The sequence below is a fragment of the Coptis chinensis genome, chromosome 6 (assembly GCF_015680905.1).
Source record: "Coptis chinensis isolate HL-2020 chromosome 6, ASM1568090v1, whole genome shotgun sequence".
Classification (NCBI taxonomy): domain Eukaryota; kingdom Viridiplantae; phylum Streptophyta; class Magnoliopsida; order Ranunculales; family Ranunculaceae; genus Coptis; species Coptis chinensis.
The window spans coordinates 94,431,142-94,448,300 of NC_141461.1; the positions used below are offsets into that span (position 1 = coordinate 94,431,142).

The 17,159-nt window shown below is 34.5% G+C and overlaps 1 protein-coding gene across 1 annotated transcript; it reads right to left on the bottom strand.

The window, feature by feature from the left end:
- Nucleotides 1-1,921: 1,921 nt before the first annotated feature.
- Nucleotides 1,922-4,391, bottom strand: LOC147495615 (wax ester synthase/diacylglycerol acyltransferase 4-like). Its single transcript, XM_086566782.1, has 4 exons — nucleotides 3,595-4,391; nucleotides 2,614-2,958; nucleotides 2,352-2,489; nucleotides 1,922-2,248 (listed from the first exon to the last, which is right to left on the bottom strand). Exons 1-4 carry the CDS (start codon nucleotides 4,363-4,365, stop codon nucleotides 2,108-2,110), a joined length of 1,395 nt encoding a protein of 464 aa, XP_086422908.1. The 5' UTR covers nucleotides 4,366-4,391; the 3' UTR covers nucleotides 1,922-2,107.
- Between the last annotated feature and the right edge of the window lie 12,768 nt (nucleotides 4,392-17,159).

Sequence of the window (17,159 nt, forward strand, 5' to 3'; positions counted from 1 at the left end):
AGAGGAAATAACTTTGCAATCACAACAATTAGGATTTTATATTTCCAATTAGAGATCGCCAAAGGTGTGTGTAAGTTTAGGACTTAGGCTCAGCATGTGATTTCAAAAGGCATTAGGCTTTAACAATCCTAAATGACAAACCCACGAAAATCTTGCCATGGCAAATATTTGGACAAGTGTCCTCGGCTATTCCACACATATAGACAAAGCCAGTCCCTTACTCACTTATGAATTGTAAGTTTGTAGTACTACGATGATCAGATCACGTACCTAAGAAATCACCGTAAACAAAAACATCAACATTTTGTCGAAGCTCCCAAACGATTAACTTTTCCTCAATATATAGGTATGTGAGTTATTGCTAGAATCACCAATATAGAGGAGGGGTTAGTTTATTCAAGACCATTGCACGATGACATTGTATGGTATATATGGACTGTAGGTGGAGCCATGGGACATTGGGACTTAAAAAAGTACAAGAAAAGAAGGGGAGAAGATTGAACGTGAAGTAGAAGTGAACAGGAAAAAGAGAGGAGAGGACTTTTACATTGAGATTGGGAGCATTTTGATGCTGGTCAAATATAGGAAACAATTCATGAAACACAATTATTTTCTTGGGTCCCTATTTTCTTCTGCGTACAAATTAGCCATGTGCGAGGTTGTTGGCTGAAAAAATAGACCACTTGGGTAGCAACTAGCAATAAGTGTTATGTCCTTCGGCCGAGATAGTACTATCTCAGTACATAGATCTATCATAGTACATAGATCATCTCAGTCACCAAGCGTACATACTAGTTTCTGGCCTCCATCATCTATAATTTGGTCACTCAGCTCACGAATCACGATTATAATTTTAGTGAAAGTGCCTTAAAGGCATTATAGAATGCAGCAATAAGAGAGTTTGTAATTTGTATCACTGGTCGATGGTGGGCATGTTTTATGTTTTATGATAGTACCATGCTACCTGTAGGCGTCATTGTTTATGTCTCAACTCTTAGGTTAACTGGTCCCACAAAGGCAAGCATACATTTTTTTTGGTAACTTAAAGGCAAGCATACATGACGGCGGCTTCTAAGGGCATATGAAAGTTTGACACACAAATAAACTCGATCATCATTGTACGAGTACTTGGAAAGTTTAGATTTAACTTATTTTCATACGATCTCCTCACTATTTCGGGTCGAATTTATCTATGCAGTAGATAGTGAGTCTGAATTTTGTGATCGAGACTCAAAATTAAATACTAATTTTTTATGAACCTTTACTCGTACTTAAAAAAATGCTATATATTTCAAAAATGAACTAATATTTCAACTTTTAAAAGCTATGGAGAAGGGCTCGGAGGAATGTATTACAAGAGGTTATAGAAAGTTGTTGTTACCTCAAGGGTGACTTATTCACTAAGTCAAAAGGAGAGTGAAATTTGTGACCGAGATAGTAGTTGAGTCGGGAACTTCGGACGGGATGTATTATTCCGTCTCGCGTGTTTTTTTTACTTTTTTTCGGGGTTTTTTTTAACTTCAGACGACGGGATGTTTCATTCCGTCCGACACGTTTTTTCGATTTTTACATTCAGACGGAATCAAACATCCCATTCGAAAATAATAGTCACCTTTGTATTAGGCAGCCTCACCTTGCTTTTCACCCAAACGGTGGAAAAGATGGGAGATTGAGCCTACGTGAATATGAGTGACTTGCATTGGAAATGCTCTAAGGAGAAAGAATTTCCACCATGGAATTGTCTTAATATAGTTGCTATCATAAATAGTTACATCATTCTTTTAAGTGAAATCTCATTCACACATATACATACGGAGGGAAGTAAATCGGGCTGCAGATCATCTAGCTAAACTTTCCATTACTTTTCCTGGTGATCATTTGAGTTTCATTCCACAATTATGTAATACTTTGAATCAAATTGTACTTGAAGATGTTGTTTTAACTTATTTAAGAGATTAATACAAGGGGGGATCTGCCTAATCCCAACAACTTTTCTAAAAAAAATATTACAACTTTTAGCATCGCTAGTCCGTACAAGCATATGAATAGCTTAAAACTTACTGAATAAGATGAATAATAATAGGTATATAGTTCAATTGAGTATGTATTACATCAATGTTTCTTCAAGAAGCTTTTTAAAAGCTTCATTCATGCAAGAACCAAGCAGTTGTGAATCAATAAAGCCCTTCTCCGCTGAGATCACTATCGTCAGCTTTCCCATATAACTCATTACAGGAAAAATAAGACTCTGAAAATCCAGTATAACAACATCAAAATTCACCTCCATGCAAAATGAAATGTATACAAACTTGCTAAGTGCTTAATTTGTTAAGGATGATCTGTTAATTTACCTGCGGTGCACCTGCAACAGTGAAGTAAATGCTACTAATAGGGTGATCACCTACAGCCATTTTCTCCACTGGCCCAACCAGATTCGAGATAGTGAAGCTTGCATTCCACATCAGCGAGTGCACATACTTAGATACTGCCTGGTCCATTTAAATGGGGAATAAATTAATAATAAATAAATATAAAATTTTGTTTAGTTGAATTTGAATAATTTAGCTAGTATTGGTCCAATTAAATTCGATCAATTTGTTCCAAGTTACTAACCTCTGAACCTCTTAGACGTCCTAGTAAAGATAGTAGCATGGCATTGAGATAAACAGCCATTGAGCTTCTGCTCCTCTTTATTATTTTACTGGCTAAGAAAATGAACTTTTTGAGATCAACTTTATCTCTAGCAGAATAAGAAGGAATTGGTATGCTCATGAAAGCAAATTGATTCCCCCACAGTTTCTTCTTCAGCATTTCATCGATGTTCCGGTATCCATCCAACATTCTCGTGTTTAATAGCACCAATGCAGTTTTGTGAGATGTAGTAGGATTTTTATCCATCGTTTGTGTGTACAAATGGATGCCGTAAAGTATCACCCCAACAACAACATCATTTACAGACTGCACACAGCCAAAAAACAAAAACACACCGTATTGGGGGGGATTAACTTCACATTATTAAAACATGTAATGTAAGTAAGAAAAATCAAATCCATTGTGCAATGTAAGTAAGAGAAGTGGTATGGGTTAGGCCACTATAATCATCACTTCATGTACAAAGACTTAATGACATAGACAATCCTATAGATCTCCTTGAATTCTGGGGGAAAGCTTTTGGAGACCATTGTCCTTACTGGGCAGCAAAGTCGAACTCATTAATGAACAGTTTCAGTCCAAAACTTGCATTTCTAATTAGGTAAAAGGCCTTGACATTTGGACATCAATGGTGGCACAGTACGTGGCATACACTTGACACTTCAACCTGCTACTGCCGACCATTGAATTAAAAGTGAAAGTGAGGTAATGACAAAAATTTTAAAAACGACTTTCTTTTCAAGTTACGGAATGATCAGAGTCTAAGCATAATTTGAATGACATTTTCTGATTTTCCTTTGAATATTGACCTATTCAGAGTTTCAGACCATCATAATTATTAAGGCACATGCAAACATTAGCTAAATCAGAGTCATATTTTAATATAGCATGTTTCCAACATAGATCCATACTGGGGTTTATATTAGTTCTAGGAAAACTTACTACACCAATCGTAGATTTAACTCTGCGAATATCATCAAGAGAGAATGTGATTCTTGTAGTGTGCAATGGCAAACATTCTACTGCCTGAGTTCCGGATCGGATAGCGCTTGGACTGTCTCCAAACCAAGCAGTATGCATCATACTACTGACAATATCAAAAACTGTATTGAAACACCCAGAAACCAAACTCAAACCTCTCCTGCATATGTTCTTCTTTTCTTCTGATCTTGAAGAAACAGAAGGAAAGGTAAGAGGCAGAGAAGGATCATCTGCCCTTTTAAGCACAGAAAATAGTGCACCCATTATGGAAAAACCATCTCCAAGTGCATGGTGCATCTTGAACACTAATGTACCAGCTGCAGTTCGGGTAGGGTACTTAATAATATGGAGTTCCCACAATGGCCTGGTTTCAGGAAACTTTTCTAGAGCTATTTTCGACAAGTATTCATCAAAATATTGAGTATAGGACTCTGGGGATAGGCCTTGAGGGAAAGTAGGAATCACAACATGGTCCTCAAACTGGACATTGACTCGTTTCCACCATTGTTTTCCGTTGTTTCTAACTACAATGGAGGAAAAACCTAAGTTAACGCGCAAAAGATCAGTCCTAAGAGGTACCATAACTTTATCTACCTCAATAGGGATCTCAGACTCAGCAATTCCTAGGATGCAAAGGGAGAGATGGGAATTATTAAGGCATTCTGAGGAAGGACACATGGGTTGAAATATTTCTTCTCCAAACTTTACTACTTCTGCTTGGTTGGTTGTCATTGCTAAAATGTTGTGTATGCCACTTCGCTTGGTCTTACATCTATTATTTATAAGCATGTAAAGTATATGTTAGGGTTTGTTTGGTTATGATCAGAACGAAATTTTCTTTTCTCATTTTCTTGAGAAGTGAGAACTTATTTATTTGCTCAAAGCAACATATATGTCATAATGAGGAAGGTCGAGGGCTTCTAGCTAATAACTAATTAGATTAAGATTTTTGAGTAGAGCTATCATCCATATCAAGGCAGTCTCGTATGGATTTTAAGAAAGTAGACGATACATTAGCCATACTTTAATTTAACGTATATTTTCTATATTTCGTAGCACAAACATTTTAAGACACGATGGATCATGTAGCCATATACGACGGTTACGACCCCACCTACCCATTTCTTTGGCACTTTCGGTAAATCATCAGCCATAAGTCAAACACATCACACACAACCACCTAAAAGTAGCTATTGGCTCCCATTAAGGAATGGGCACCCAGTTGCATGGGAGTCATTGCTCCTTCTCAAGTTCCCACTTTTCAGTGCTTCGAACTGTTCCGGTTAGGCAAGAACAGGATCATTCAAGTGTGGATCATTTTCCAATGCACTCTGAAATCCTTGAAAAAACTTAGCACTATATATATATAATAATGTTGTTAGTTGGCGACAAAACAAAATCTTGCAATTTGAAACGGTTTGATTTTTGAGGTTAGTGTGACAACGGACACTAGAAAACATTTATGAACTTTGGACTGATAATCTAGCAACCACTGAACCAACTGTAAATTTTGCATTATGTGAAAACTGTCCTAGCCCCCGTAATGATCAAGTCTACTTTGGTTGACTTGAATTAATAATGCCTTGTCGGTTAAATCAATAGACTTTCACTGAACAACCAATTACAGAAGAACCACATGCATGAGCCTCCAGCTCAAACAGTTGTGCACCCCTCTCTTTATGCGGGAGGTTACGGTTTCAATAGTCAACACCTAGTGACGGTACCGTTCGGGTCAGGAAGACGGTGACACAAGCAATACCAAGCCGGCCTCCATAGTATTTTGATGTGGAGACACTAAGAATACTTAGTTGCTTGGAACAAATTAATATAGTGTCGCAGATGCTTTAGTTAGGGTTGCAACTAGTATGGATTGTCATGAGATTTTTTCTAATGCGCTAATATGTTTCCAAAGATGCTAGAAGTTGTTATATGCTTGACAAATCAAGTATGAGTAATCTTAGGGACTAAGTTGATTGTGCAGTGTCGGTCTTTATTATTTTATTATAGTGTTTACGGATGTATTTGCTATTTGTAATATTTGTAATAGGGTAAGATTTGTTACCTCCCCCAATATTCCTATGTTTAATAAGCAGATAGAGGTCTGCCGAAAAAGAAAGGTAATATTATATTTGTTTGAATCTATTATAGAAATAATTTATGATATTAAATGTTTAATAGTTTAACAATGTTTCCATATTTTAACCAAAACTATTATGTTTCTTCTTATATCTATTACTTCTTCCTTTAAAATGATAAATATTAATTAGTTTTAAAACTGGACGTAAGTTTGTAAAATTTAAATGGAGTTTAAAAGCTGGAGGCCCACTGGAGGCTTTGTCTAAAAAATAAAAATAATAATAAATTAATTAATTAATTAATTTAGTGAAAAACTGTTGTCCATACCCAAATCTATAGGAAAATAAGGCAAGAAGACATGAACTTATATATAGTTATTGCAAAGACCATAATATAGAAAAATGTCATTTATTAAGTTATCATGATCAAGAATGGCAATCCAGAAAGTAGATTTTTGGCACAGTTTGGTATACCAATAAAAAAAACACAAAAATATATTGTGATTGTGATGAAATGAAAGTTGTTAGCTAATTGCAAAATGTAAAACAGGACCACCCTGTTTATATTTCTGTCGCATGACAATTTACAATTTGACATGATTAGGCCGGCCCCAACTCCCACATTTGGACCTTCGCATTTAGGATCTATACTCTAAAAGTACTCTTTAAATAATTCTTCATGGAAAATCTTCAAATCTTCCTCGGATTGAAAATTAAATTACTTATGTTCTTTGTCGATCATCACAAAAAGTTCATGATTACCTACCCACACCATCAACTAAAATAGGTCTTTGAAGCACTGTTCATGATTCCGAACGGAATGTTGGAATTCCATCCGATATTTCGATTTTTTTTTTTTAAAAAAAACAATATAGAGTCGAAATATTAATGATTTTGAAATTTTTCAAAATCAAAATTATAACATGGATAAAAATATTGTCAATTTCGGTTTTTCAAAATTTTGGAATTCTAAAAATTTCCAAAATCTTGATCTATGTTTTGAAGAGAGGACTTCTTCCTCTTCATGGCAAGGCCAAATATTTCAATCGTCGAGCGATATATCGACCACTAAAAAATCGATATATATATCGGATATATCGATATATAAGTAGATATATTTTTTTTATTGACCGGTCAAAAATTTGTTTTTGTATGTTGATATATTGAAAAATATTGTTAATATATTAATAAAAATCGGTCAAAGATTGGTCAAAGGCAACAATTTATATCGGATATATCGCTCGATATATATCTATATATCAGAAAATCTGATAGATATCGGATACAAAATGTGTCAATATATCTATATGATATATCACAATATATCCATATCAGGTACCTCAAAAAACGAAATATATAAGTAATATTTCAAAAATATCAGCGATATTTTGGTCCTTGCTTCATGGAACTGGTTGCTTCTTCCGACAGCACTAGACAAACCATGTCATGGAGCTCTCTTTTTAGGAATCCAAACAATTCCGCTGCTTCTTCTATGATTTTGAAGAATTATACTTCACAATTTGGTGATGATGGCGATGTTATAGTTGCACTAGAGATTATTGAAGAATGGATTGATGAATACTCAAACAAAAGGGGTCTTTTGTAGCGCACCCTTTTGTCGCGCCTAAAAATTGTTGCTAAAAGGAGTCTTTTGCAAAGCCAACAAGTGCTGCAAAAAGTTTTTTGTGTTATCTGACCCAACTCACTTGGAACTATTTGTTAAGACGCCATTGGCGTGGCAAATGTTCGCAGTTAAATATTTCTCAAAATAAAAAATATATTGTTTTTTGAAGAGATTTATCATTTACAACACTGGAGGCGCTGCTATAGTGTACGCACTCTGTTGCAACACTTCTACTTGGGGATGCAAATATTGTTAACGTGGGGTTAGGAATCAGAAAAGAGACAAGGACAGAACGAACATGAGCTACCAAGGCATGCTAAACACTATCTTTAAGGAAAGATTTCACTCCCTTCAAATGGTGCAAAAAGGCTTAAGTAGGCAACTCCCCTCACACGATTCAATGGTAATAACACAATGATATGCATTTGATAGGATTTTAACCAGTCTAAATAAATAGACTAATTTAACATTATTTTATAAAATTTGCAAGCGTACAAGTTCTATTGTAATAGGTATGTAAATACGAGGTTGATCCCACAGAGAATTGAATGTGTGTTGGGGACAATTGAGTTTTATAATTCTACTTAACCTAATCCGAACAATAGTTGTTTGGAAGTTTTGATTTACTAAAAACTAAACCTATTTAATTTAACTGTGAAAGCAATACAATTCTAATTTATGAATGGAGATAATACTAAGACATTCGAATCCACCCTAGATTGTTGTAGATTATCTTGGTTTAATTAATTTAGCGTTCTCTTTTTAATATGAGTAACACGAGGGAAATGTAACCCTTGCTTGCTCGAAGATATAATCGTTAAGTTCTTATATACATCTATATATTGGTTTGATTGAATTTCAGCAAACAAAATATAAACCCCTAGCAAAAGTTGTCTTCTTACAACACAACTTCTCACATATTTATTTAAACATATAAATGATGCTTTGATAATAACAAAATATTTATCTAACAATTCAATTAACTACTCAAGACATGGAATTTATCCAGCAAGATACAATCAATGAAAATATTCTACTAATATCAGAGAAATCAATCAATTATTATGCTGTTAAACTTAATTAGAGAATAGTAAACCATTATACATTACAAACCCACGCAAGTCTAGGGCTTCATCTAAGCCCTAGCTTGGAATTTAGCTACACATAATTATAATTAGACAAAAACTAAAGTAAGGGATAGATGAATTCATGTAGACCTTTTGATCACTTATCATAACCCCCATCTAACATTTTGCTAGCCTCTTAGCAAATAAGATAATAAGATGTAAGTGATCAAAATCACTACCTAATAATCAAAAAGAAAATACTAACTCACTGCCGCAGGCATCATGATTGCATTTATCATATGTAGCAAGGTTTTAAACCTTTAAGTTTCCCAAAAAAGACGAGTTATAATCTCGTGAGGGTTTTCAGGTGATATACCTACAAAATCAATCAATAGCATGTTCAAGAATGATAATATTTTTCAGAGAGAGAAAATTCCTTACCAACTTAATTAGTGCTTAATCCAATGGACGGGTTTCCATTGCTAACTTCATTATTTTAAAGACTCATAGATTATGCTGGGAGATAGTAAAAATTGACAAAATTCTCAACCAAGGCTTATGTGTGTATTTTGTCAATCTCATATACTCTCTTATCCAAGAAACGGAATCCCTAGTTTACCTTTAGACAAATAATCTCGACTTTTAATCCTCACCGGTCATACTCTTAGAAAAGAATCTCTCAGAAGATGGTCTATTTATTTATCTCATGTATGTGGGGAAAAAAATAATGAATACGAACATCCCACATACTACCTTGAAAAACGGACTTCTAAATGAAAGTAGTCTCATGGAAAGAATGTCAATTACATATGAAGTGTTGGGTCCTTTGCTTTAGCACCTTCTCACCTATTCTAGACTTCGCATCATACTATAGTGATAAGTCATGAATTTTAACTTGGCTTGGAATTGGTTTATGAAGGAAAAGTAAAAAGGATTCAAACCTGAAGAATACTAAGAGTTTTGTTTTTTCCTTGGAAGATGTCTTCAAATTCTGTATTGCAGAGAAAATTCTTCCTTTGTGTTGGCTTCTCCATCAATTTTGCTTATTTTTATTATTTTTATTATTTTTATTATTATTATTATTATTATTTTAGCTCAGTGGTATATTTTTGATTGACACTGGATATGCTTGTTTTCCACTAGCTTCTTTTACTTAGAACAGAATTATGGTCGCCATTGTATCTTTAAGGTATTTTTCTTGTAATCTTCCTTTTTGCCTCTTTCTTCCTCCTTGTGCCCTTCATATTTTCAGAAATATATGGGTATGGCTGATAAGGTTTTGGGTTGTACTCCTTGTCTGGAGTTGGGTAAAGGGTTTATGAAGGAAAATATTTATTATATGGCTCAAAAGGGTTTAACATGATGGTCCTACTAGGTGGGATAAAGGCTGAATGGATTTACTACTTGACTTATCAGTATAATACTATGTTTTGAATAGACTACAAAACTTAATGACTATCTCCCCAGTTGACGTACCTTCGTTCATGATTAACCAAATCAAGAAATAATGAGACTATATTACAATGACATAAAAAACTAAAAGAGGTTGAGTCACATAGACTTAGATTTTACGTAAGAATTCTCCAAAGAATAGGTATACAACTTAATTCTCACGGGTTAAGTCTAAAAAATCTACTTCCAGTTTACTAGGGGTTTAAATCTTTATTCTAGCAGAAGTACACAAAACTGACCAAGTACTATGGTGGTGCCTTGATAAAGAATTCTATCAAAAACTATGTCTGAGCATAATAAATAGTCTAAGCAGTAATGAAATCAACAATATCAACTATTCATCAACTCAACACTAAGTAGTATAGAATATATATCCCAGACTCAACATTTAAATTCATCTTTCTCATGCTAATGATATAAGAACAAAAATATTTTTTATTTATTTATTTTATTTTTTTGAAAACAAATTTTCCAAATTCATTTCTCAAATACACGCCCCTACTTATACATGCATTGGCCTCAATGTATAATTAAATGACATGGATGAGAAAAAGGTAGGATGTTGCCATTGATGTACGTCAAATATATATCAATATTTTGATCTTTCTCTATCAAATAAAAGTTAAGCTCACAAAATAGAGAAAATCAAATACAATTAGTTCAAGAAACAAAAAAAATACAATATTTTAAAGAAACAAATCCTAACTGAGCAAACAGTGCTCAAATACTTCTAATGTCGGCCTCTGACGTTACGATGTCCTCTATCTGCTCGCCCGCCTCTCTGCTGACCCCCATCCTAACTATGTACTCTCTCATCTCCTCTACACTACTAGTCAAGGTATTCACTGAATGTGTCAGTTCTGCAATCGTATGACTGGTGTGTACTACGCTAATCCTCTGGTGGTCAAACAGAATATGCATCCCCCTCTACATATGGATTATAGCAGCCTTCATGTTCTGGTATCCTCTAGGGCCTCATACGGTGCTATGTTCGCAAAATCATACTCAGCAGGGTGTGGTGCATGTACAGGGTATGTCGGTTATCCCTGCACATCTAAGTACTTGGAATTCCACTCCCCTTCATTCTTCATAGCCAAGATGTTCTTAAGATCATAGCTCTCAAGTCTCATCTGAGCAGCTGATCTAAATCCTAAGCCTTCCATGATCTTCGTGGCTATTATCGGGAGTGCTATCTTTGTATGCTCCCATCTCTTCTTCTTCATAGTTCCTAGCCTTCCAAGAATAAATCTACACATGCAGATCCTTATATCTCTAGTCATCAACATCCAAAGCAAATGTAAGCTCGATTACTATAACGTGTTCTCACTCACCGTGCCTACAATGTTGTGACAAAGCCATCTGTATGTTAGCTGTTGGTTCTTCTGTAGTGACGGGGTCATCGTCTGCCCTAGTTTGTTCAAATCTGCATGTGGGCCAAGACGTCCATGTTAATCCCTTAGTCCTCCTAGTATAGGTGTCTCATCCCCCCGTACATCGAAATCTGGGTATACTCCTAAAGCATCTCCCTCGTCAACCTCAACTCTCATGTATTGAACCTCAGAACAAGCTCACTTGTTTCTGGGTTGAAGCAATCTATTGTGTAAAAGCACTGTCGCACTAGACCCTCATCACACAAGTCGCTCTCGTCGTAAAGAAATACATCCCAACTTAAAGTCGAGATGGCATTCCCAAAATGGGTTGAGAAACCCTCTCTTTCAAACAAATCATTGAAACACAGCTCTATGGGTGTATCTCTCGTGGTTGTGCCATGGTGATCAAGCAACACAAACAAATGATGGAAACAGAAACTAAAAAAAAAAAAAATGCACTGTCTGGATCAATGCGTCTAGACGCACATGCTAAACTCGAAAATCTTGATTTTTTGTAGGTTCGAAAATGTGATGGTTTTTTATGAAAATGGTGATGGTGGGGAGGTTTTGGGTGTGGTGTGAATGATATAAACTAAAATGGAATGGATTGGTGGTGTAAAAATAAAATAAAAAAAATGAAAATTTTGGGTTGATGTGTCTGGACGCACGAGATAGTTAAAATCAATGCGTCCCAGACGCACAGTAGAGACGAAGATTTTTGAAAAACAAAATTGGGATGATTTCTCAATTGTTTATGGTGAAATTAATGGTGGTGGGAACGTGGTGATGGTGTTGTGAGCAAAATATGCGAAAATGGTGTCAAGTGGTGGTGGCAGATCTAGGTTAGGGTTTAATGGTGGTTTTTGTGAAGAAGATGGGTTATTGGGGTGAAAGTGTGAACTGTTTTTCCCCAAACCTATATATCCATTGTGTGTGTGTGTGTGTGTTTTTTTTTTTTTTTTTTTTTTTTTAGAATAAAAAACTCATTCTAAAAACATGGCCTTTATTATAATCAAGCAAAAATAAACACCATACTAATCGAAATAAACAAGGGAAAGACTACTTACAGACCCCGATTCTCTCAAGGCAGACCCCATTTTTTCTCAAAATAGACCCCAAACTTAAAATTGTCATTGCGCACACCCCACGTGGGCCTTGTCAACCCAAAGTCCAAAATTGTCTTAAAATTGTCTCTTTTCACTTTCTTCGGCTGTTCTCTTTCTTCCTCCTCCTCTAAAAACAAAAAACCAAATGTGTCACTTCTCTCCGTTTCAGGTAATAAGAACACCACCTCATTATTCAAGTTTCATTTTTTTTTTCACAATTGTCACTAACAATGTAATTGTAGTTTATTATTCTAGTTTTTTTTAAGTGTTTAAAGTAGGTTATGTACAAGTTTTATACTTTTATGTTCTTACATTTAATAAATGTTATGTTTTTCTTGATTCTAATAAAGAATATGGTAATCTGCGGTTTAGAACAATCACCACTGGTTATTTTGCCCTATTTTGTTTGCTTCATAGATTCATTTCTGTATGATATTTCCTTAAGGAATCAAATATAGTGACAATGCAAGTGACATATTTTTTACTGCATTTTAGCTTTGTTGATATTATAGTTGTTCTTAACCTCCAATTCTGACTTTAAATCTGTAAACTCATATAACAATGCATTCAATGTATTTTAGCTTTGTTGATATTATAGTTTAGTTAGGTTTCTACATGCAACACAGAATAACTTTGTGGACATGCTACTATTTGCTGTCCACAAGACATCAAATGCTGATTGGGGGAGTTGGTGCCCGAAAAAACTGTTTATGTGCCCGAAAATGATTTGGACCAATGAGAAACTGATGTTTGTAGACAAGCTTGTCCACAAATTCGCTCTCTATGTAGCATGTCTACATTGCTCATCGGTTTTTCATGACACAGTCAAAAGCTTGCATTTTCTGTCTTGCATCATAAAATTTGGGTTGTAATTGAAATTTGACTATTGTTAGCTATTAACGTATTATAGGGATAGTCATGCCGCCCCGAAAAACAAAATGAAAGTTGGCTCTAGACAGCCTTCAATTAGGGTGCCCCAAACAGCATCTCATCGAATACGAAAAAACAAAAAAACAATGGTTGTAGAAGACCATATTGAACGTGGTGAATGTGTTGTGGCTTCCTCGGATTGCGTTAATAGATACATAGAATTGGTTCAACAATATTAGCCATTTTCGTATGCGGAATCCGAAGCACTTTTCACAAGTTCATAGACTTCCACCTGTAAATTGGGTAAGATGTATATATATTTTTTATTCCTACTCAAATTCGATTTCATTATTATGTACAAAAAATATAATATATATAATGTTAGTCATATTTGTGATATGCATTTAACTCTCAAATTACTTTATATGAGCTTATTGCAGCAGAATTGACAAGGTTGCTTAAAAAATCGTTGGACACAGGAGGAACCCAAGATGTTCATGGGATGTTAGCACGTGAGAAGATGATATACAACATTCTTCAATTCAAACAAATTATTCAGAAAAATTCACAAAGAGGAGGTAGTGGTGAAAATAGTGGAGATGTTGGTGAAAATAGTGGGGGTGGTCAAGATAATGGTGGAGATGGTGGTGAAAATAGTGGAGATAACATGGACTTTGACACAACAAAGGTGACAAAACGACAACTTGTAATGAGACAGAAAAGAAAGAAATGATGGTGTTAATGTTGGTATTATAAAGAATGTTTGTCTGAGGGGATATGGATGATTTTGTTATTAATTTTAATATGTAGCTATCTGATGCAGACTTCTTGTTGACCATCTTCTATATTTTTGTCTCTCACAAAGGTGTAATGTTATTAGTTTTAATATAAAGGATTAGGTCCTTCTTCTAAATGATGTCATGTCTATCTCAACTCTCAATAGGGTAAGAGAGAAAATCGGACAATAATTATACTTGAAGACTGTTACTTGAGTTGTTTCCTCTGGTTGTGAAGGTACGGGTGTACACATGGTTGTACTGTTTGAACTTTGGACTCAGTTGGTAACAATGTCAGCTTTTAGTCTCTGTTAGCAAGTGTATTTTATAGCATTAAAATTCACAATACACTATCTCATATTATAAAGCCAAACTTGCAATGGATTACTGCTTTGAAACTTGCAATGGATTGGGTAAGATTTTGGTTATCTACATCCGCGCTCCCTTCAGAAAAATAAAGCTAGTCACAAAATGAAGTCCAATCAACTTTGGTAAGTAAACTGAAAAGATAAGGATTTTTGACATCCTTGTTCAACCAACTAAAGCAGAAAAGGCTAGCCTTATTAGAATGTCGTTTCTCTTTAAGTTAGTTCCATTATACCGATCTTAATGCAGGACTAGCAAAATCTAATCTAAGTGTAAGACAATCTAGTTCAACCAACTAAAGTAGCAAAGGCTAGCCTGGTTAGAACGTCTTTTCTCTTTAATTAAGTTAGTTTAGTTAAACCAATCTTAATGCATGACCAGCAAAAATCTAATCTAAGTGTAAGACAATTCAGTCCAACCAACTAAAGCAGAAAATGCTAGCCTGGTTAGAACGTCTTTTCTCTTTAAGTTAGTCCAATTAAACCGATCTTAATGCAGGACAAGCAAAATTTAATCTAAGTGTAAGACAGTCTAGTCTAACCAACAGAGGCATAAAGGGATAGTCAAACTTGAACATCTTGGTTTTCATAAGTTAGTTCAATTAAATTGTTCCTAATGCAGAACCGGTACATCTCATATATGTATAAGACGGTCCATTCCAATCAACAAAAAGGGGCATAGAATAGCCCAATTTGAACATCTACTCTTTTTAAGCTAGTTACATTAAAATTTAAAATTTTAAATTTTGACAAAATATTTCGGTCCAACTTCAATAATTTTAAATTCCAGAAATAATCTAAATTCCATAAATGTGTATTTAAATTTCAAAAATAATTTTGTGAGCCAAAATTCAATAATAAATTTTGAATTAAAGATAAAAAATATTGTTCAAATTCAATTTCATTCACATCTCTATAAAGTACAAAACCTTGCCCATAAACCTTAAACCCTGAACTCATATGTACATCTATAGTATAGTGGGGAAGACCATAAAATAAATATGTAACATTTAGGTGTACAAACAATGGTTTGTAATGTTTTTTTAATTATTATCTTAAAATCAAGATTGTTAGCCACTGTGGACCAAATTTTAGTAAATTACTTAAAATTGACCAACTAAACAGTTTATAAACCTTAAACCCTAAACTGAGTCGTGTATTTAAATTCCAAAAATAATTTTGTTAGCCAAAATTCAATAATAAATTTTGAAAAAAAAATGTTGTTCAAATTCAATTTCATTCACATCTCTATAAAGTACAAACCTTACCCATAAACCTTAAACCCTGAACTCATATGTGCACGTATACTGTAGTGGGGAAAACCATAAAATAAAGATTAGGTGTACAAACAATGGTTAGTGATGATTTTTGAATTATTGTATTAAAATAAAGATTTTGTTAGCCACTGTGGACCAAATTTTAGTGAATTACTAAAATTAACTAATTTTGACCAACTAAACGGTTCATATCAGATATCCAAAATGAAATAGGTTAGTCTGGTCGAACTATCTTTATTTGAAATGGTTGGTGAAATTGAATTTTGGTCCACCCATCTAATGCAGACAAAGTTAGCCTAATTTGAACGTCTTTTCTTTTAAAGTTGGTTCCAATAAACCGTTCTTAATGCAGAACCAACACAATCTCCTATCTTTATAAGCCGGTCCAGTCCAACCATCCAATGCAGACAAAGTTAGCCTAATCTGAACATCTTTTCTTTTAAAGTTGGTTCTAATAAACCGTTCTTAATGCAGGACCAACACAATCTCCTTTTTTTATACGACGGTCCAGTCCAACTATCCAATGCAGACAAAGTTAGTCTAATATGAATGTCTTTTCATTTTAGGTTAGTTCATCTAAATCATTCTTAATGCAGGACCAACACAATCTCCTCTCTTTAGAAGACGGTCCAGTCAAACCATCCAATGCAGACAAAGTTAGGCTCACCTAAACGTCTTTTCTTTTAAGGTTGGTTGCAATAAACTGTTTTTAATGCAGGGCCAACACAATCTACTCTATTTATAAGACAGTCTAAGCCAACCATCCAATGCAGACAAAGTTAGTCTAATACGAATGTCTTTTCATTTTAGGTTAGTTATTCTAAACCGTTCTTAATGCAGGACCAACATAATCTCCTCTCTTTATAAGACGGTCTAGTCTAACCATCCAATGCATTAAGGTTGGTTCCAATAAGTTGTTCTTAATGCAGGACCAACACAATCTCCTCTCTTTATTGATTGAAACTTCTACTTATTGATTGGTCGCCATCTTGGTCACTTGATTGAAACTTCTCTTTATTAAATAGTTCATTTTCCACATTAAAAGCATCATATGCCCATTCCATTTCATTCAATGTCATAAAAAAAAAAAAATAGAGGTTTTAGGGTTGTATATAGAAATAGAACAAAAGAATTTGAAAAAAAGGATGAATATGTGTAGAGAAAGAAGAGATGTGTGGGTTAAGTTTCTTTGGAGAAGGGTGAGAAGAAAAAAAAGGTGTGGGTTTAAGAAAGGTTTCTTGAGAGTAAAAAGACCAAAAGACAAAACTTAAGTAAAAAGACAAAAGTTGAAATTTGGGTGTTTTCACTTTTAAGTGGGGTCTGCCCTAAGAGATTATTTGGGGACATGGCCGGTATTTTAATTTTTTAAAATGGGGTATGCCTTTAGAGATTTGGGGTCTGTATATAGCAATCCCCATAAACAAACAACGGAAAAGGAAATCCTAAACTAGATAGTTGTACGAAAACAAAAATCCTAATCTACGGCCATGGAAAAGCTCTTCCTTCGATTTAAGTCATACTTCTCTTGCTATAAGTCACTTCGT

Excerpts from the sequence above, each read along its gene's own strand:
- LOC147495615 (XM_086566782.1), bottom strand. The coding sequence starts at position 4,365 with ATGACAACCAACCAAGCAGAAGTAGTAAAGTTTGGAGAAGAAATATTT. Across the intron at positions 2,490-2,613 it reads GACGTCTAAGAGGTTCAGAG|GCAGTATCTAAGTATGTGCA; the intron begins GTTAGTAACTTG and ends TAAATGGACCAG. Across the intron at positions 2,249-2,351 it reads CTGTTGCAGGTGCACCGCAG|AGTCTTATTTTTCCTGTAAT; the intron begins GTAAATTAACAG and ends CTGGATTTTCAG.